Source organism: Podarcis liolepis (genome assembly GCF_965112155.1).
Source record: "Podarcis liolepis genome assembly, chromosome: 15".
NCBI classification, from domain to species: Eukaryota; Metazoa; Chordata; class Lepidosauria; order Squamata; family Lacertidae; genus Podarcis; species Podarcis liolepis.
The window spans coordinates 3,410,822-3,423,845 of NC_139566.1; the positions used below are offsets into that span (position 1 = coordinate 3,410,822).

The 13,024-nt window shown below is 46.5% G+C and overlaps 1 protein-coding gene across 1 annotated transcript in view; it reads left to right on the forward strand.

The window, feature by feature from the left end:
* The first annotated feature begins 2,452 nt into the window (after positions 1 to 2,452).
* Positions 2,453 to 13,024, forward strand: part of LOC310694215 (methanethiol oxidase-like) — a 48,623-nt gene continuing 38,051 nt past the window's right edge. Inside the window, exon 1 of the mRNA XM_083477222.1 lies at positions 2,453 to 2,793. Coding sequence (XP_083333348.1) covers positions 2,790 to 2,793 — 4 coding nt within the window. The 5' untranslated portion in view covers positions 2,453 to 2,789. The remainder of the gene's footprint in view (positions 2,794 to 13,024) is intronic.

Genomic DNA, 13,024 nt, shown 5'->3' on the forward strand with positions numbered 1-13,024 from the left:
CACACAAAATGTAACTTGTTAATTTAACGTTTATTTCTATGAGGAGGAGTAATTCTGAGGGGTCAAACAAAGAAATAATTTAAAAAAGTGACAAAAATGTTATTTTTATAATGACGAGTTTTGCAGCTCCCAGTTTTTTTTTCTTCGGAAATGGGTCCAAGTGGCTCTTTTTGTCTTAAAGTTGCAGACCCCTGGTCTAGCCCTCTTTTAAAGCCATAGCTCACCTGGAAGCGCATGAGACACTTAATCTCAGGGTCACGGGTTGGAGCCCCATGTTGGGCAAAAGATTCCTGCATTGCAGGGGGTTGAACTAGATGACCCTTGTGGTTCCTTCCATCTCTTCCATTCTATGATTCTAAGTTGGTGCCCATCAGTATCTCTGGTGGGAGTGTCAGATGCTGGTGGGGGTTGCTCGTGAGTAACCAGGCAGGACTCTGACCTGTCTTTTACAGGTTTTATTGTGCAAACTATTTACAGTGCAGATCTACCAAGTTCATGTCCGTCTTAGTCACTTGCAGAATCCGGGAGTGGCCCCTTCCGGCTTCTCCCCCAACATAAGAACTTCGGCACCCCAAGGCTCCTCCTCTCTTCCTTGTGTTTCACCCGTCTGCGCAAGCTAGGCAACGGAAGTGGCGTGCGTCCCTCTTGGGCAGCCTGGCCAGGTGAGGTGCTGGGGCTCTCGGCGTCATCCTTGAGCCCTTTCCTTCCAGCCTGGCCAGGTGAGGTGCTGGGGCTCTCGGCCTCATCCTTGAGCCCTTTCCTTCCAGCCTGGCCAGGTGAGGCGCTGGGGCTCTCGGCACCATCCTTGAGCCCTTTCCTTCCAGCCTGGCCAGGTGAGGTGCTGGGGCTCTCGGCCTCATCCTTGAGCCCTTTCCTTCCAGCCTGGCCAGGTGAGGTGCTGGGGCTCTCGGCCTCATCCTTGAGCCCTTTCCTTCCAGCCTGGCCAGGTGAGGCGCTGGGGCTCTCAGCGTCATCCTTGAGCCCTTTCCTTCCAGCCTGGCCAGGTGAGGCGCTGGGGCTCTCAGCATCATCCTTGAGCCCTTTCCTCGCTTGGCTGGCCATGAGGTGTGTGAGGTTTAACCATGAGGTGTGTGAAGAAGTCCTTCCTAGAATTATTACAACGACTTCTACCTTTCGTGCCCTTATATTATTATTTCTTCCTTCTGTCTGTTCTGAATTGTCTTGATATTCAGAATCATTTGATGTCTAGAGCTTTGAGAGCCGAAGAAAAACCACCCGTTCACTTTTCCCACGCCATGCAGAATTTTTATATACACCTATCATGCTGCCCCCTCCTTGCCTTTTCTCTAAACTAAGAAATCCTCCCCCCCCCCCAAGTTGTCACTTTCCCTCACTGGGGAGTTGCTCTGCTCCCTTGATGGTTTTGGATTCCCTTTTTCAGAACCTTTTCTCAACTCTGCAATGTTCTTCCTCAGGTGAGGCAGCCAGAACTGTACACAGTATTCCAAGTGCACACCATACATTTATACAGTGGTACCTCGGGTTAATAGGGACGCAGGTGGCGCTGTGGGTTAAACCACAGAGCCTAGGACTTGCCGATCAGAAGGTCGGTGGTTCGAATCCCCACGACGGGGTGAGCTCCCGTTGCTCGATCCCTGCTCCTGCCAACCTAGCAGTTCGAAAGCACGTCAAAGTGCAAGTAGATAAATAGGTACCGCTCCGGCGGGAAGGTAAACGGCGTTTCCCTGCGCTGCTCTGGTGCGCCAGAAGCGGCTTAGTCATGCTGGCCACATGACCCGGAAGCTGTATGCCGGCTCCCTCAGCCAATAAAGCGAGATGAGCGCCGCAACCCCAGACTCGGCCATGACTGGACCTAACGGTCAGGGGTCCCTTTACCTTTACCTTACCTCGGGTTAAGAACTTAATTCGTTCTGGAGGTCCATTCTTAACCTGAAACTGTTCTTAACCTGAAGCACCACTTTAGCTAATGGGGCCTCTTGCTGCTGCCATGCAATTTCTGTTCTCATCCTGAAGCAAAGTTCTTAACCTGAGGTAATATTTCTGGGTTAGCAGAGTCTGTAACCTGAAGCGTCTGTAACCCGAGGTACCACTGTATTGTTGTGAGTTCAGGGAACCCCTGGAATCTTGCACCGCTCGGAGCCTGGGGTGTCACTCAACCATATGTTGTATTGAGGCAGAACTGGGCATCCGTTGCGCTTCTTGGCGCAACTCACAACTTGGCTGCTTTCGCAACCCCTCCGGAGCCTGCCAGCGGTTGCTTTGCACCTGACATGCAAGCAAAATGGTTTTTTTAAAAAAAATAAATTTAAAAACTGCCCCGTTTGCCTGTTAGTTTCAAAACTGCCCTGTCAGTTCAGGCATGCGCTGGCTGGCAGACGGCATTTTGCAACACCACCTGGAGCCAAGAGTTTTTGCTAAACTCCACTTGCTTGCTTCCTTTCCTCTCCAGCCCAGGAACCCAAGATGTTTTTTTTCCTGCCTTCTGAAACTAGAGTTGGATCTCATCCTGAACTGCGTCTCTGTGTGTGGGAAATAAACACCATCCAAGCCAGGGAACAAATCTGTCCTTTGTGGCTTACTGAAAGTGAGGGAAACTACTGGATTTTGACCCTGAATCCTCCTCCCACTTCAGCCTCTCCTCCTTCCAGTTGCCTCCTCTGACAGCTTCTTTCTCTCAACACTCCCCTTCTCCGCCCATTCAGCTGGTATATATAGCCCTTCAGAGCAGATCTCAGAGTCTGTGCGCCTCCTTTTTCGCTGCTGAATTCCTCAGAATCTGGAAAAAGGGAGAAGCAGAGGACTCCAGTATGGGTAAGAGAATAACCACCTCTTTCTGCTTTTCACCCAGCTGTGTGATCTGTAGGAAAGCTGAGCTTGCCCTCCGGTTCTGATTCTTATGTGGCTTCCAGCTACATAAAAATCAGAGAACATGCTCCAGTTTTACGGTTTTTTGCTCTGCAATCCTGTACACACAACCCACACGCCTCCAAGTTTACACCTTGGAGGGTTGAAAGTGTGTGAGTGTGTTTGTTGCTTTTCTTTTGCAGCTTAACCAGCCAAACCTGTGGGCGCTGTTATGGTTTCTACCGCAGAACCTTTCCACGCGGTCTCTGGTTTGGGTTGCAAGTTCATGCATGTTTCCTCGGGAGTAAAGCCTCGTGGAACTCCAAGAGAGGTTTGCTTTTAGGTAAATGTGCCCGTCTAAGTGCGCTGCGCAACTTTTATCCCCGTAGGGGCAGTCTGGGAGAGAGCACATCCCATAGAAATCCATGGGGCTTCCAGGAAAATACGCTCTCCAAGTACAGTATTTTATTATAAATACACAACCTCATTAATTTAATATGCTGATGACAGGACATTAGCTGAAAGGCTAGGGGTTACCTTAAAAGAACTGATTTGACTGGTTCAGCAGGTTTTGCTGGCATCCGTCTGTCTCGGGAGACAGTGGAAGAGTCACCGTCGGGGTGAAGTCAAACTGTTGGAGAGTTACAGCGCTTGCTGCGGCTGTAGAGAACAATACAGGAGAGACATGTTTTATTGCAGCCGGGGCAGATGAAGGGGCCCAGTTTTGCTGCTACAGGTGCACCGTGGCGTTTATTCTCTCTGCGCTCCTCCCAGTGGTCATTCTCCTCTGGTCATTGCTGTGGATTCAGCAGGTTTACTCTTATGGATTCTAACCTCACAGATACAGAATCAGAGGCTTGAAAGAGACCCATGAATACCATTTAGCAGGTTTCCCCAAATCCGGGTCTCCGGAAGTTTTTTCGGACTACAGTTCCCATCATCCCTGACCACTGGTCCTTGTAGCTAGGGATGGTGGGAGTTGTAGTACAAAAACAGTGGGAAACCCAAATGTGGGAAACTGTGGTCTAGATCGATGCACCAGAACCTATGACATTTTAAATTTGACATAAATGTGTGTGTGTGTGTGTACACACACACACACACACAAACACACATCTACAGACATGTAGGTTAAATAAAACATGTTTCCTCAAAAATACGCTTTTTTTGTTTTGGTTTTATTGAGGCTTACTCCCAAGTAAGTATGTTTAGGATTGAGCTTTAGTATTTTTCATAGCCTGTGAGCAGTAATTCCACTTTGAAACTCCTGCCCAGTCCTGTGCATGTTTACACGGAGATAAAGTTTCAATGGTTTTCAACAGAGTGTTCTCCTTTTTTGCTTCTATCTTGCATAGAGAAAACTATGGGCAAATCTGCATAGGTCGTGAGATTTTAGGGCCAGCAGATGAATTGCGCAAGGTGCCGCTGGAATGGAGAGACAGGCCTTTTGAAAGTCCAAATACAAAACCTGGAAGATCTGGAAAGTGCAGACTGGTCGTGCACCATGATCTGTTTGTGCCCTGCTTCCCCAAAAGCCAGCCTAAAACACCTAAGAACACGATATAAAATTGTATACAACAATATCAAAAGAGAATCAAACAATCTGGAAAGTGAATAAAAGTGAGACAGTAAGCCTATAAACAATTCGCAGACTCACAACGGTGGAGGGGACCTTAAAGTTAACCTTGTCCAACCCCAGTCTGATTTTTTGATACTGGGAAAGATGGCAAAACAGGTTATAAAGTGATCAGTTTGTTCATGCTTGATTAGTAGGAGCATAGCTGTCAACTTACAGATTTGAAAATAAGGGACCAGCAGCCTCGAAAATAAGGGATCAGCAGCCAAAATAAGGGACCAACAATTACTTTGATAAAATACATATTTTGTTGCGTGCAAATGACTTTAGATACCTATTAGGTCCATAAATTACCATATAGCATATATTCAACACACACAAAACAGCAACAATTTGTTGTTGACAAAGGACAGCTGGACATAGAAAGGGCCCCATTACTTTCAGGAGCTTATTTAAGGGACATCATCAATAAGGGACAGCAGCGGGACATGGCGCTGGGATAAGGGACTGTCCTGCCAAATAAGGGACGCTTGACAGCTATGAGTAGGAGCAAGCATGGATTTCTTAGGAATAAATCCTGGCTGATTAATCTTGTCTCTCACTTCTCAAAAATCAGGTTATTGTAGGAAATGCACCAAGAACCTGATTCGTGTATTGTGGGAATGCGGTGGACATAATTTATCTTTGCTTCAGCAACGCATTTGACAAAGACCCCCATAATATTTTGTTTAGCAGACTGGCTAAATGTGGGCTAGATGGCTATGCTCATCAGTGCTTCTTCATCAAACTGGAGGGAGGTTTTCACTGTGAGTGCCATGCAGCTGTCCAGGGCCCAGTACTTGTTTAAAAAAATTGTTAGTGACTTAGATGAAAGGGTGAAGGGAATCTTTATCAAATCTGTGGATGACACAAAACTGAGAGGAGTAGTGAATGCTGGGATAAAATTCTGGTATTACTGTACTTTGATAGAATGGAAATTCAGCAGTGGTAGATGCATTTAAAAAGGGATGCGGGTGGCACTGTGGGTTAAACCACAGAGCCTAGGACTTGCCAATCAGAAGGTCAGAGGTTCGAATCCCGCAATGGGGTGAGCTCCTGTTGCTCGGTCCCTGCTCCTGCCAACCTAGCAGTTCAAAAGCACGTCAAAGTGCAAGTAGATAAATAGGTACCACTCCGGCGGGAAGGTAAATGGTGTTTCCGTGCGCTGCTCTGGTTCGCCAGAAGCGGCTTAGTCATGCTGGCCACATGACCCGGAAGCTGTACGCCGGCTCCCTTGGCCAGTAAAGCGAGATGAGCGCCGCAACCCCAGAGTCGGCCACGACTAGACCTGATGGTCAGGGGTCCCTTTACCTTTACCTTAGATGCATTTAGGCAAAAACCAAACAAACAAGTATACAATGGGAGATACCAGGCTTGGAAGCAGTACATGTGAAAATGATCTTGGGACTAATCAATCGCAAGCTGAACCAGCCATGTAACACTGCAGCAAAAAAGGCAAATACCATTTTAAGCTGCACTGATAGAATCATAGTTTCCAAGGCACGGAAAGTAACCACTCCACTTTAGTCTGTTCGACTGGAGGGCTGTGTCATTTTATGGGCAATTAAAATATCTCCAAACTGAAAAGTGAGTTCCTGCAATTTGGATATATCGCTTTAGTTTATTGCTGTGATAAGGCCATCTGACACCAGTCGTCTCCTCTTTGCCTTCTTTTGCTTAATCTGTTACTTATTAAATCAAATATACTGCTTTGGGACTTGTTCAGCCCAAATTCCAGTTGAGCCCAAATCCCAGCTCCACTGGCTTGCTGCAGGAAATTCAACTCAAAAAGCGTCTTTTACAGGACAGTTCAAGACATGCCTACTTTGAGTTCAGCCCCACTGAGTTCAATAGGGCTTACTTCCAGGTAAATCTGTGTAGGCTTGTAGCCTTAAAGACTTAAAGATAAGCCAAAAAAGAAAAGAAAAGCCTGCCTGGTTTTTTTTTTGCAATAGATATGCCCCAGCTCATAAAACTCGATAAGCTAAGATGAAGCAAACACATTTTAAGGGTTTTTATGTATCATAAAAAGCATTGACTGCACTAGGGAGTTTTGAAATGGATCCTGAAAAAACCCAAGAGGGAAAGCACATTGTGAAATTTGTAGCAAAGTGTTGATAGACCCAAGGCCAAAGCAATGGGCAGCTTATGCAGAGGCCACATTTACCCACTTCTTAGTCTCATGTTTAACTGTGACCAATGGCCATTAACCAAGACTTGTGGCTACCCACCGTATTTTTTTTTTGCAACAAATTCCATGCATTAATTTGGGTGGGGAAAAAATATCCATCCTTTGTCTGTCCAGAATCTGCTGCAAGTTAATTTTGTAGACTTCTGGAGTCAGGTAGTACCTTGGTAATCTTCTGGTGTAAACCTCTATTGAGGGCAGGATCTGAAATGATCTCTTTCAGCTTCTGCCTTCTGGAAGGAAGTATAGGGTTATAAAGACTAGGACTAGCCGCCTGAGAAACAGTTTCTACCCAAATGCAATTCTGGTTTTAAACGCAGTATAAGGGGTCTCTATAGGAGTATACTGTATTTTAAAATTGGGTTTCAGAGTTTTTAGGGGTTTTTGAACGTCTTATGTAGATTTTTCAATTTCATTGTTCTGTATGGGACAAAGACAATAAAGATATCGTATCGTAAATGCAGATTCTCACAATGCTGGCCTCACTAAAGTAAAGGTAAAGGGACCCCTGACCATTAGGTCCAGTTGTGGCCGACTCTGGGGTTGCGGCACTCATCTCGCTTTATTGGCCGAGGGAGCCGGCGTACAGCTTCCGGGTCATGTGGCCAGCATGACTAAGCCGCTTCAGGCGAACACCATTTACCTTCCCGCTGGAGCGGTACCTATTTATCTACTTGCGCTTTGACGTGCTTTCGAACTGCTAGGTGGGCAGGAGCAGGGACCGAGCAACGAGAGCTCACCCCGTCGCGGGATTCGAACTGCCGATCTTCTGATCGGCAAGTCCTAGGCTCTGTGGTTTAACCCACAGCGCCACCTCTGCTTAAATACCTCCAGATTCTAGGGCTATGGTGAGAAAGATAAAAGCTTTTCTCTGGATCCACTTCACACACACACACACACACACACACACACACACACACACAAAATATTTGAGTGCCTTCTAGGGTTCACTGTCAAGTCACACAGCAACAGGTTTGGCCGCTGAACTAAAACATGGGTGCACCTTGCAACTTTTCCCAAGACAGATTGCAGCTTGCAGGAGTCTTGCAGCAGGGGCAGGACATTTTTGGAAAATGTTATCTTTGAATAGCTTCCCCACTCTAATCTCCAGATACTGTTTTTCTTCAACTACAGCCCCCGCCCTGACCATTGGCCATGCTGGCTGGGGCTGATAGAGTTCGGAGGGCACCACGTTGGGGAAGGCTGGCCTAGGATGTTTTACAATGACCCCAGGTCAGGCTCTTTGGGTCGGCGCCCGATCTCTTGCGTGACAGCAGCTGCCTAAGAGGCTTAACAGGACACTCCTAAAAAATACAATTTAGAGTGTCGGGTGTGTTTTAGCACAAGTAGCTGTCGGGTGCCAAAAATTCCGTTTTCACTCCAGTGCCAAGTTTGTCCATTCCAGAGCTTCATGTTGTTTACACCCATTTCTTGGATCTCAACCAACCTTAAAAGTGGAACTGCTGTGTGGATCTACCCCAGCTGTGAACCCACAGCCCTACATTGGCAACTTTCTCCAGAGTAGCCATGCAGAGAGCTAGCAAGAAGAACCTCGCTAGGTCAGGCCTGTTAACGGAGAAATCTGAGGGCTCCCTTGGACAAAAAACAAGGACACCAGCCAGGAATACCAGAGCAAAACAGCAGCCAGTAGGCTTGGTCTTTATTGAAGACTGTCGCGACAGGACTCCCACCTGCCACCAGGTAGAACAAGATGGAAGCCCCAAACAAAAAGCCCCCAAACTCCATGTTACACCCCCCCCCAAACTACATCACTAACACATCACGGTTACATCACGAAAGGGGAGGTCTGGTGGCAGGAATCTGAGCATCCTGGACCCTGCCCCATGGTTCCCCTTGCCCTCCACCAAACACCCATCAAGTGTAACAAAAGAGATATTTACATTTCCCTGTTTCCCAGCCCAGTTAATCCCACCCTTTTGTCTTCATCTGGGTTTGTTGTTTCTGGAATGGCTACCTGTCTGGCACTCAGGTATCAGGATGCCAGGGATTATACCTCAGGCAGAGGGGCTGCTGAGTAACTGAGCTCACATGTCTACAGTGGTGCCCCGCAAGACGAATGCCTCGCAAGACAAAAAACTCGCTAGACGAAAGGTTTTTTTGTTCGCAATTTGCCTCGCAAGACGAATTCCCCTATGGGCTTGCTTCGCAAGACGAAAACATCTTGCGACTTTGTTAAACCGTTTGAACCGTGCTTCGCAAGACGAAAAATTCGCTAGACGGCAAAAATTGCGGAACGAATTAATTTCGTCTTGCGGGGCACCACTGTACATGAATTTCTGAAGTTTTCCCAGTGAGCCAGTACATAGATACCTTTATCAGTGAATTCTTACATTTGGTATCGTGCAGCAAAGGCCCTTTGAATAGATAGGAAGAAACTGCGATGAAGTGTTTTGTGGGGACAAGTTACAAAAGTCACAAAAGTGATTGTGCTGGTTTTGGTAGTGGGCTGCGTGTGCCTGATATCTGCTGGAGGGGCAACCCCCTCATCAACCTATACATAAATTGTTCAGTTTCTGTTAATTGGTTCTCGTGGGAAACTTGCAGATTCTAGCTTCACCAATTAACTCAAGCTGGTGTCAATTTACTCTTGGCAGAAAGCCCAGGTCTGCTTGACCTAGAAACTACTTACTCTGATTGGTTAACGACCAGCACTCAACTCTGTTATCTAGGGATTGCTAGCACAGTTTGATGTGAGGTGTGTTAGGAGTTAGAAGTGCTGTGTATGGTTTTGAGAGAGAGAAAGAGAGGATTTATTTTGCTTTTATTTGTATGCAGAAACTCTGCTGGTTTTATTTTTTCCTTTTAATAAATCCTGTAAATAGTTATTCTGAGTCTAGCTGACTAGTCATTACTGCCGCAACTAGCTTCCTCGCTGTGCAGGAAAACTCTGCTACGTTTGGGCTAAAGCCAATAGGGCTATGCCTGACACTTCAAAGTTCCATGAGGTTATGGGCATTGTGCTGCCAGCCTGAGTTGCGGTGGTGTCAGCATCAACGGCGTTGGTTCCAGTAGTTCCAGAGGTTGTTGTTCCTGGCTGGTTCCTGACCGTGGTGAGCTGGTGACGCAGCGGATACAAGGACAACAGCTGCAGCGTGTGAGTGCTGGGTGCTGTGGTTCCTGTTTTCTCTCTCGGTGGTCGTGAGTAGCTGGTTCCGGGTTCCAGGGACATGGCTCTCAAGATGGCCTCACAACCAGTTCAGATGGCTTTTGAGCGTCTGAATGACTCCAATTACTTGCTGTGGTCGGAACGCATGCAGGCAGTGCTGCAGAGGGATCGTCTCTGGCAAGTGGTGAGTAAGTTTCCTACGAAGCCTGATGATGAAGACCTCGATAAAGACCAAAGAGCAAGGGCCACAATTGTCTTGGGGCTGGAAGATTCCCAGTTGCCGTATGTGAGGGGAATCAAGACAGCTAGAGGTGTGTGGCAAGCACTTAAAGAACTCCATGTGCGTGAGACAGCGGTTTCCAAGCTGTTCATTCGCAAGGCATTGTACAAGGCAATGTTACAGCCTGGGGTTACAATGCAGGAACACCTACACAGTTTACAGTTAAAGTTTTCTGCGCTACAGGAAAGAGACTGTGCGTTAGACCAGCAGGAGAAGGTGGCTATTATTTTGAGTTCTCTCCCGGAAGGCTGGGATAATTTAGTTTTGTCTCTAGAAGGCATGCAGGAGCATGATTTATCAGTCAGCTACGTTACTGGGCGTTTGATTGAAGAATGGCAGAAGAGGCAAGAAAGGTCGTTGGCTGCAGAGGCTTCTACAGGCGGGCTGTTTGGAAGGAGTTCTCATGCCGTGCCAGAGGTGAAGCAAAAGCAGCGTACTGGTGAGGAGTCAGCGTTTGCTGTTAGGCGTTGTTTCCGATGTGGGTCTTCAGCGCATACAAAACGACAATGTCCGGAGTTGGTCAAGTCTCAGTTGCCGGTGCAGGAGCAGAGACGAGATCATCATCATCATCAGCAGCAGCAGCGTAAAAAGAAATTCTTCAAACGTAAACAGTCGGCTCAGCTGGTGACCGCCAAGGTCAAGATTGCTGATGAGAAACAAGCGGTCTGGGTGGTCGATTCGGGAGCGTCTCGGCACATCGTAAATTCAGATGGATTGTTTGTTTCCAAGAACTCAGCACAGCGCAGCCAGGTGGCTCTAGCAGACGGAAGTACTTCCGAAGTGATTTCGGGGGGTGCAGTTTTTGTTCCTTGTCTTCGTGAATGCCTGCAAAATGTACTTTGTGTGCCGTCATTAAGGAGCAATCTGATGTCTGTAGATTGTTTGCTAAAAGCTGGGTTTAAAGTGTATTTTGAAGGAGACAGTTGCATTATTAAGAAGGCTGGTGAGATTTTAGGCACTGCTAAGTCAGAGGGAGGCTTGTTTTGGCTTAAAGCAGGATCTCAAGTTGCAGCAGTAGTCAGTAAACCTCAGCCTGCAGTGAATAACAAAGCTATACATGACAACTGTGTGCACTTATTGCATAGGAAAATGGGGCATGCTTGCTGGAAAAGTGTACTAAAAATGTCTGAATTGGCTGATGGGGGTAATTTAAAGAGTTGTAACAAGTACCTTGATTGTAATGTGTGTAAAAAGGTTAAAACCCACAGAGTCTCTTACCCCAGAAGTGACAGAGTTAGTGAGTCACCGCTACAGTTGGTTCACATGGACGTAATTGGTCCATTTGCTGTAAGCAGGGGTGGATCACGTTTTTCACTAACAATTGTGGATGACGCCACGCGTTATTCTTGGGTTTTTCCCATGAAAAATAAGGGTGACGTGTTCACTAAGTTTAAAGGCTGGGTGGCATCTGTGGAAAGGTTTCTGTCCATTAAACTCAAAAGGATTCAGACAGACAGAGGTGGCGAATTTATGTCAAATGCCTTTAAAGATTGGTTACAAAAGCGTGGCATTGGGCATAGGAAAACGAACGTTTTTTCCCCAGAGGAGAATGGCGTTGCAGAGCGAAAAAACAGATCTTTACAAGATATGATGTTTGCCATGCTTGATGATGCTGATTTGCCCATGTCTTATTGGGGGGAGAGCATGCTCACCGCGTGTTATCTCCAAAATAGGCTCTTTCATCAAACAATAGGTACAACCCCGTACTTTAAATTGTTTCAGAAAAAACCCAAAATTGACCATTTGCATGTGTTTGGATCAAAAGCCTGGGTATTAATTCCGAAACAAATGAGAAAGAAGGGAGATCCTAAGACCAAACAGTTAGTGTTTGTGGGTTACCAGGAGCTGGGAAAAGGTTTCCGCTTTGCTGAAGGGACAAATGGCATTGTGATCTCCAGGAATGCCAGTTTTTGTGAACATAGTGGCTGGGAGAGACTACATGCCAATACTGAGGTTTGGTTTGAACCTTCCCAGGAGCTTCATGACTCTGAAGGTAGACACAGAGAGTCAGAGTCTGAGGGGGAGGAAAGTTCAGATAAGAGCTCTCAAGAAAGTGGAATTAGCCAGAGACCAGTTGCTAAGCAACAAAAGAGAGGTCGTAGTTCTGAGGAGGAAAGTGGGTCAGAAGAAAAATTTTCTCCCAGAAGATCTAAAAGACAAAACAAAGGAGTGCCTCCAGTGCGTTTTTCCCCAGATACTGCAAATGTGTTTAGTGTAAGTGCAGAACCCAAGAGTTTTCAGGAGGTGTTAAAGTTACCAAAAGAGGAGGCAGAGCGCTGGAAACAGGCAATGGAGGAAGAGATGTCCTCTCTGAATGAGCACAAGGTTTTTACACCAGTAGCAGCGCCTGAGGGGGCAAAGATTGTAGGCTGCAGGTGGGTGTACAAACTTAAACCTCTGGTGACAGGAGAGTACAAATACAAAGCTCGTTTAGTTGCTCAAGGATACTCTCAGAGGCCTGGAAAAGATTATGACGAAACTTTTTCCCCAACTGCTAAGGGGGACAGTGTAAGGCTGATTCTAACGCTTGGAGCAAAGAGAAAACTCCTGTTAAACCATTTTGATATCCAGACTGCATATTTACATGCATCAATATCAGAAGACCTGTATCTAGCCGAACCGCCTGGTTATGAGACAGGTTCCAATAGAGTGTTGAAATTAAACAAAGCTCTATATGGTCTCAAACAGGCTGCAAGATCTTGGAACAAATGTTTCCATGAGGCCTTAGTGTCATTTGGTTTCAAGCAGAGTACAGCTGACAATTGTGTTTATGTACGCGGTACAGGCAGTGATCAAGAGTTTTGTCTGATTTATGTAGATGATATATTGTATGCCTGCAAAACAGATAAACAAACTAAAAGATTTGCCAAGCAATTGTCCAGTAAGTTCAAAGTGAAGGACTTAGGCCCGGTTAGGACATATCTAGGGTTGGAAGTGTGCTGGGCCCAAGATGGCAGCTGCCTAATTAGTCAGCAGAACAAAGTTAAA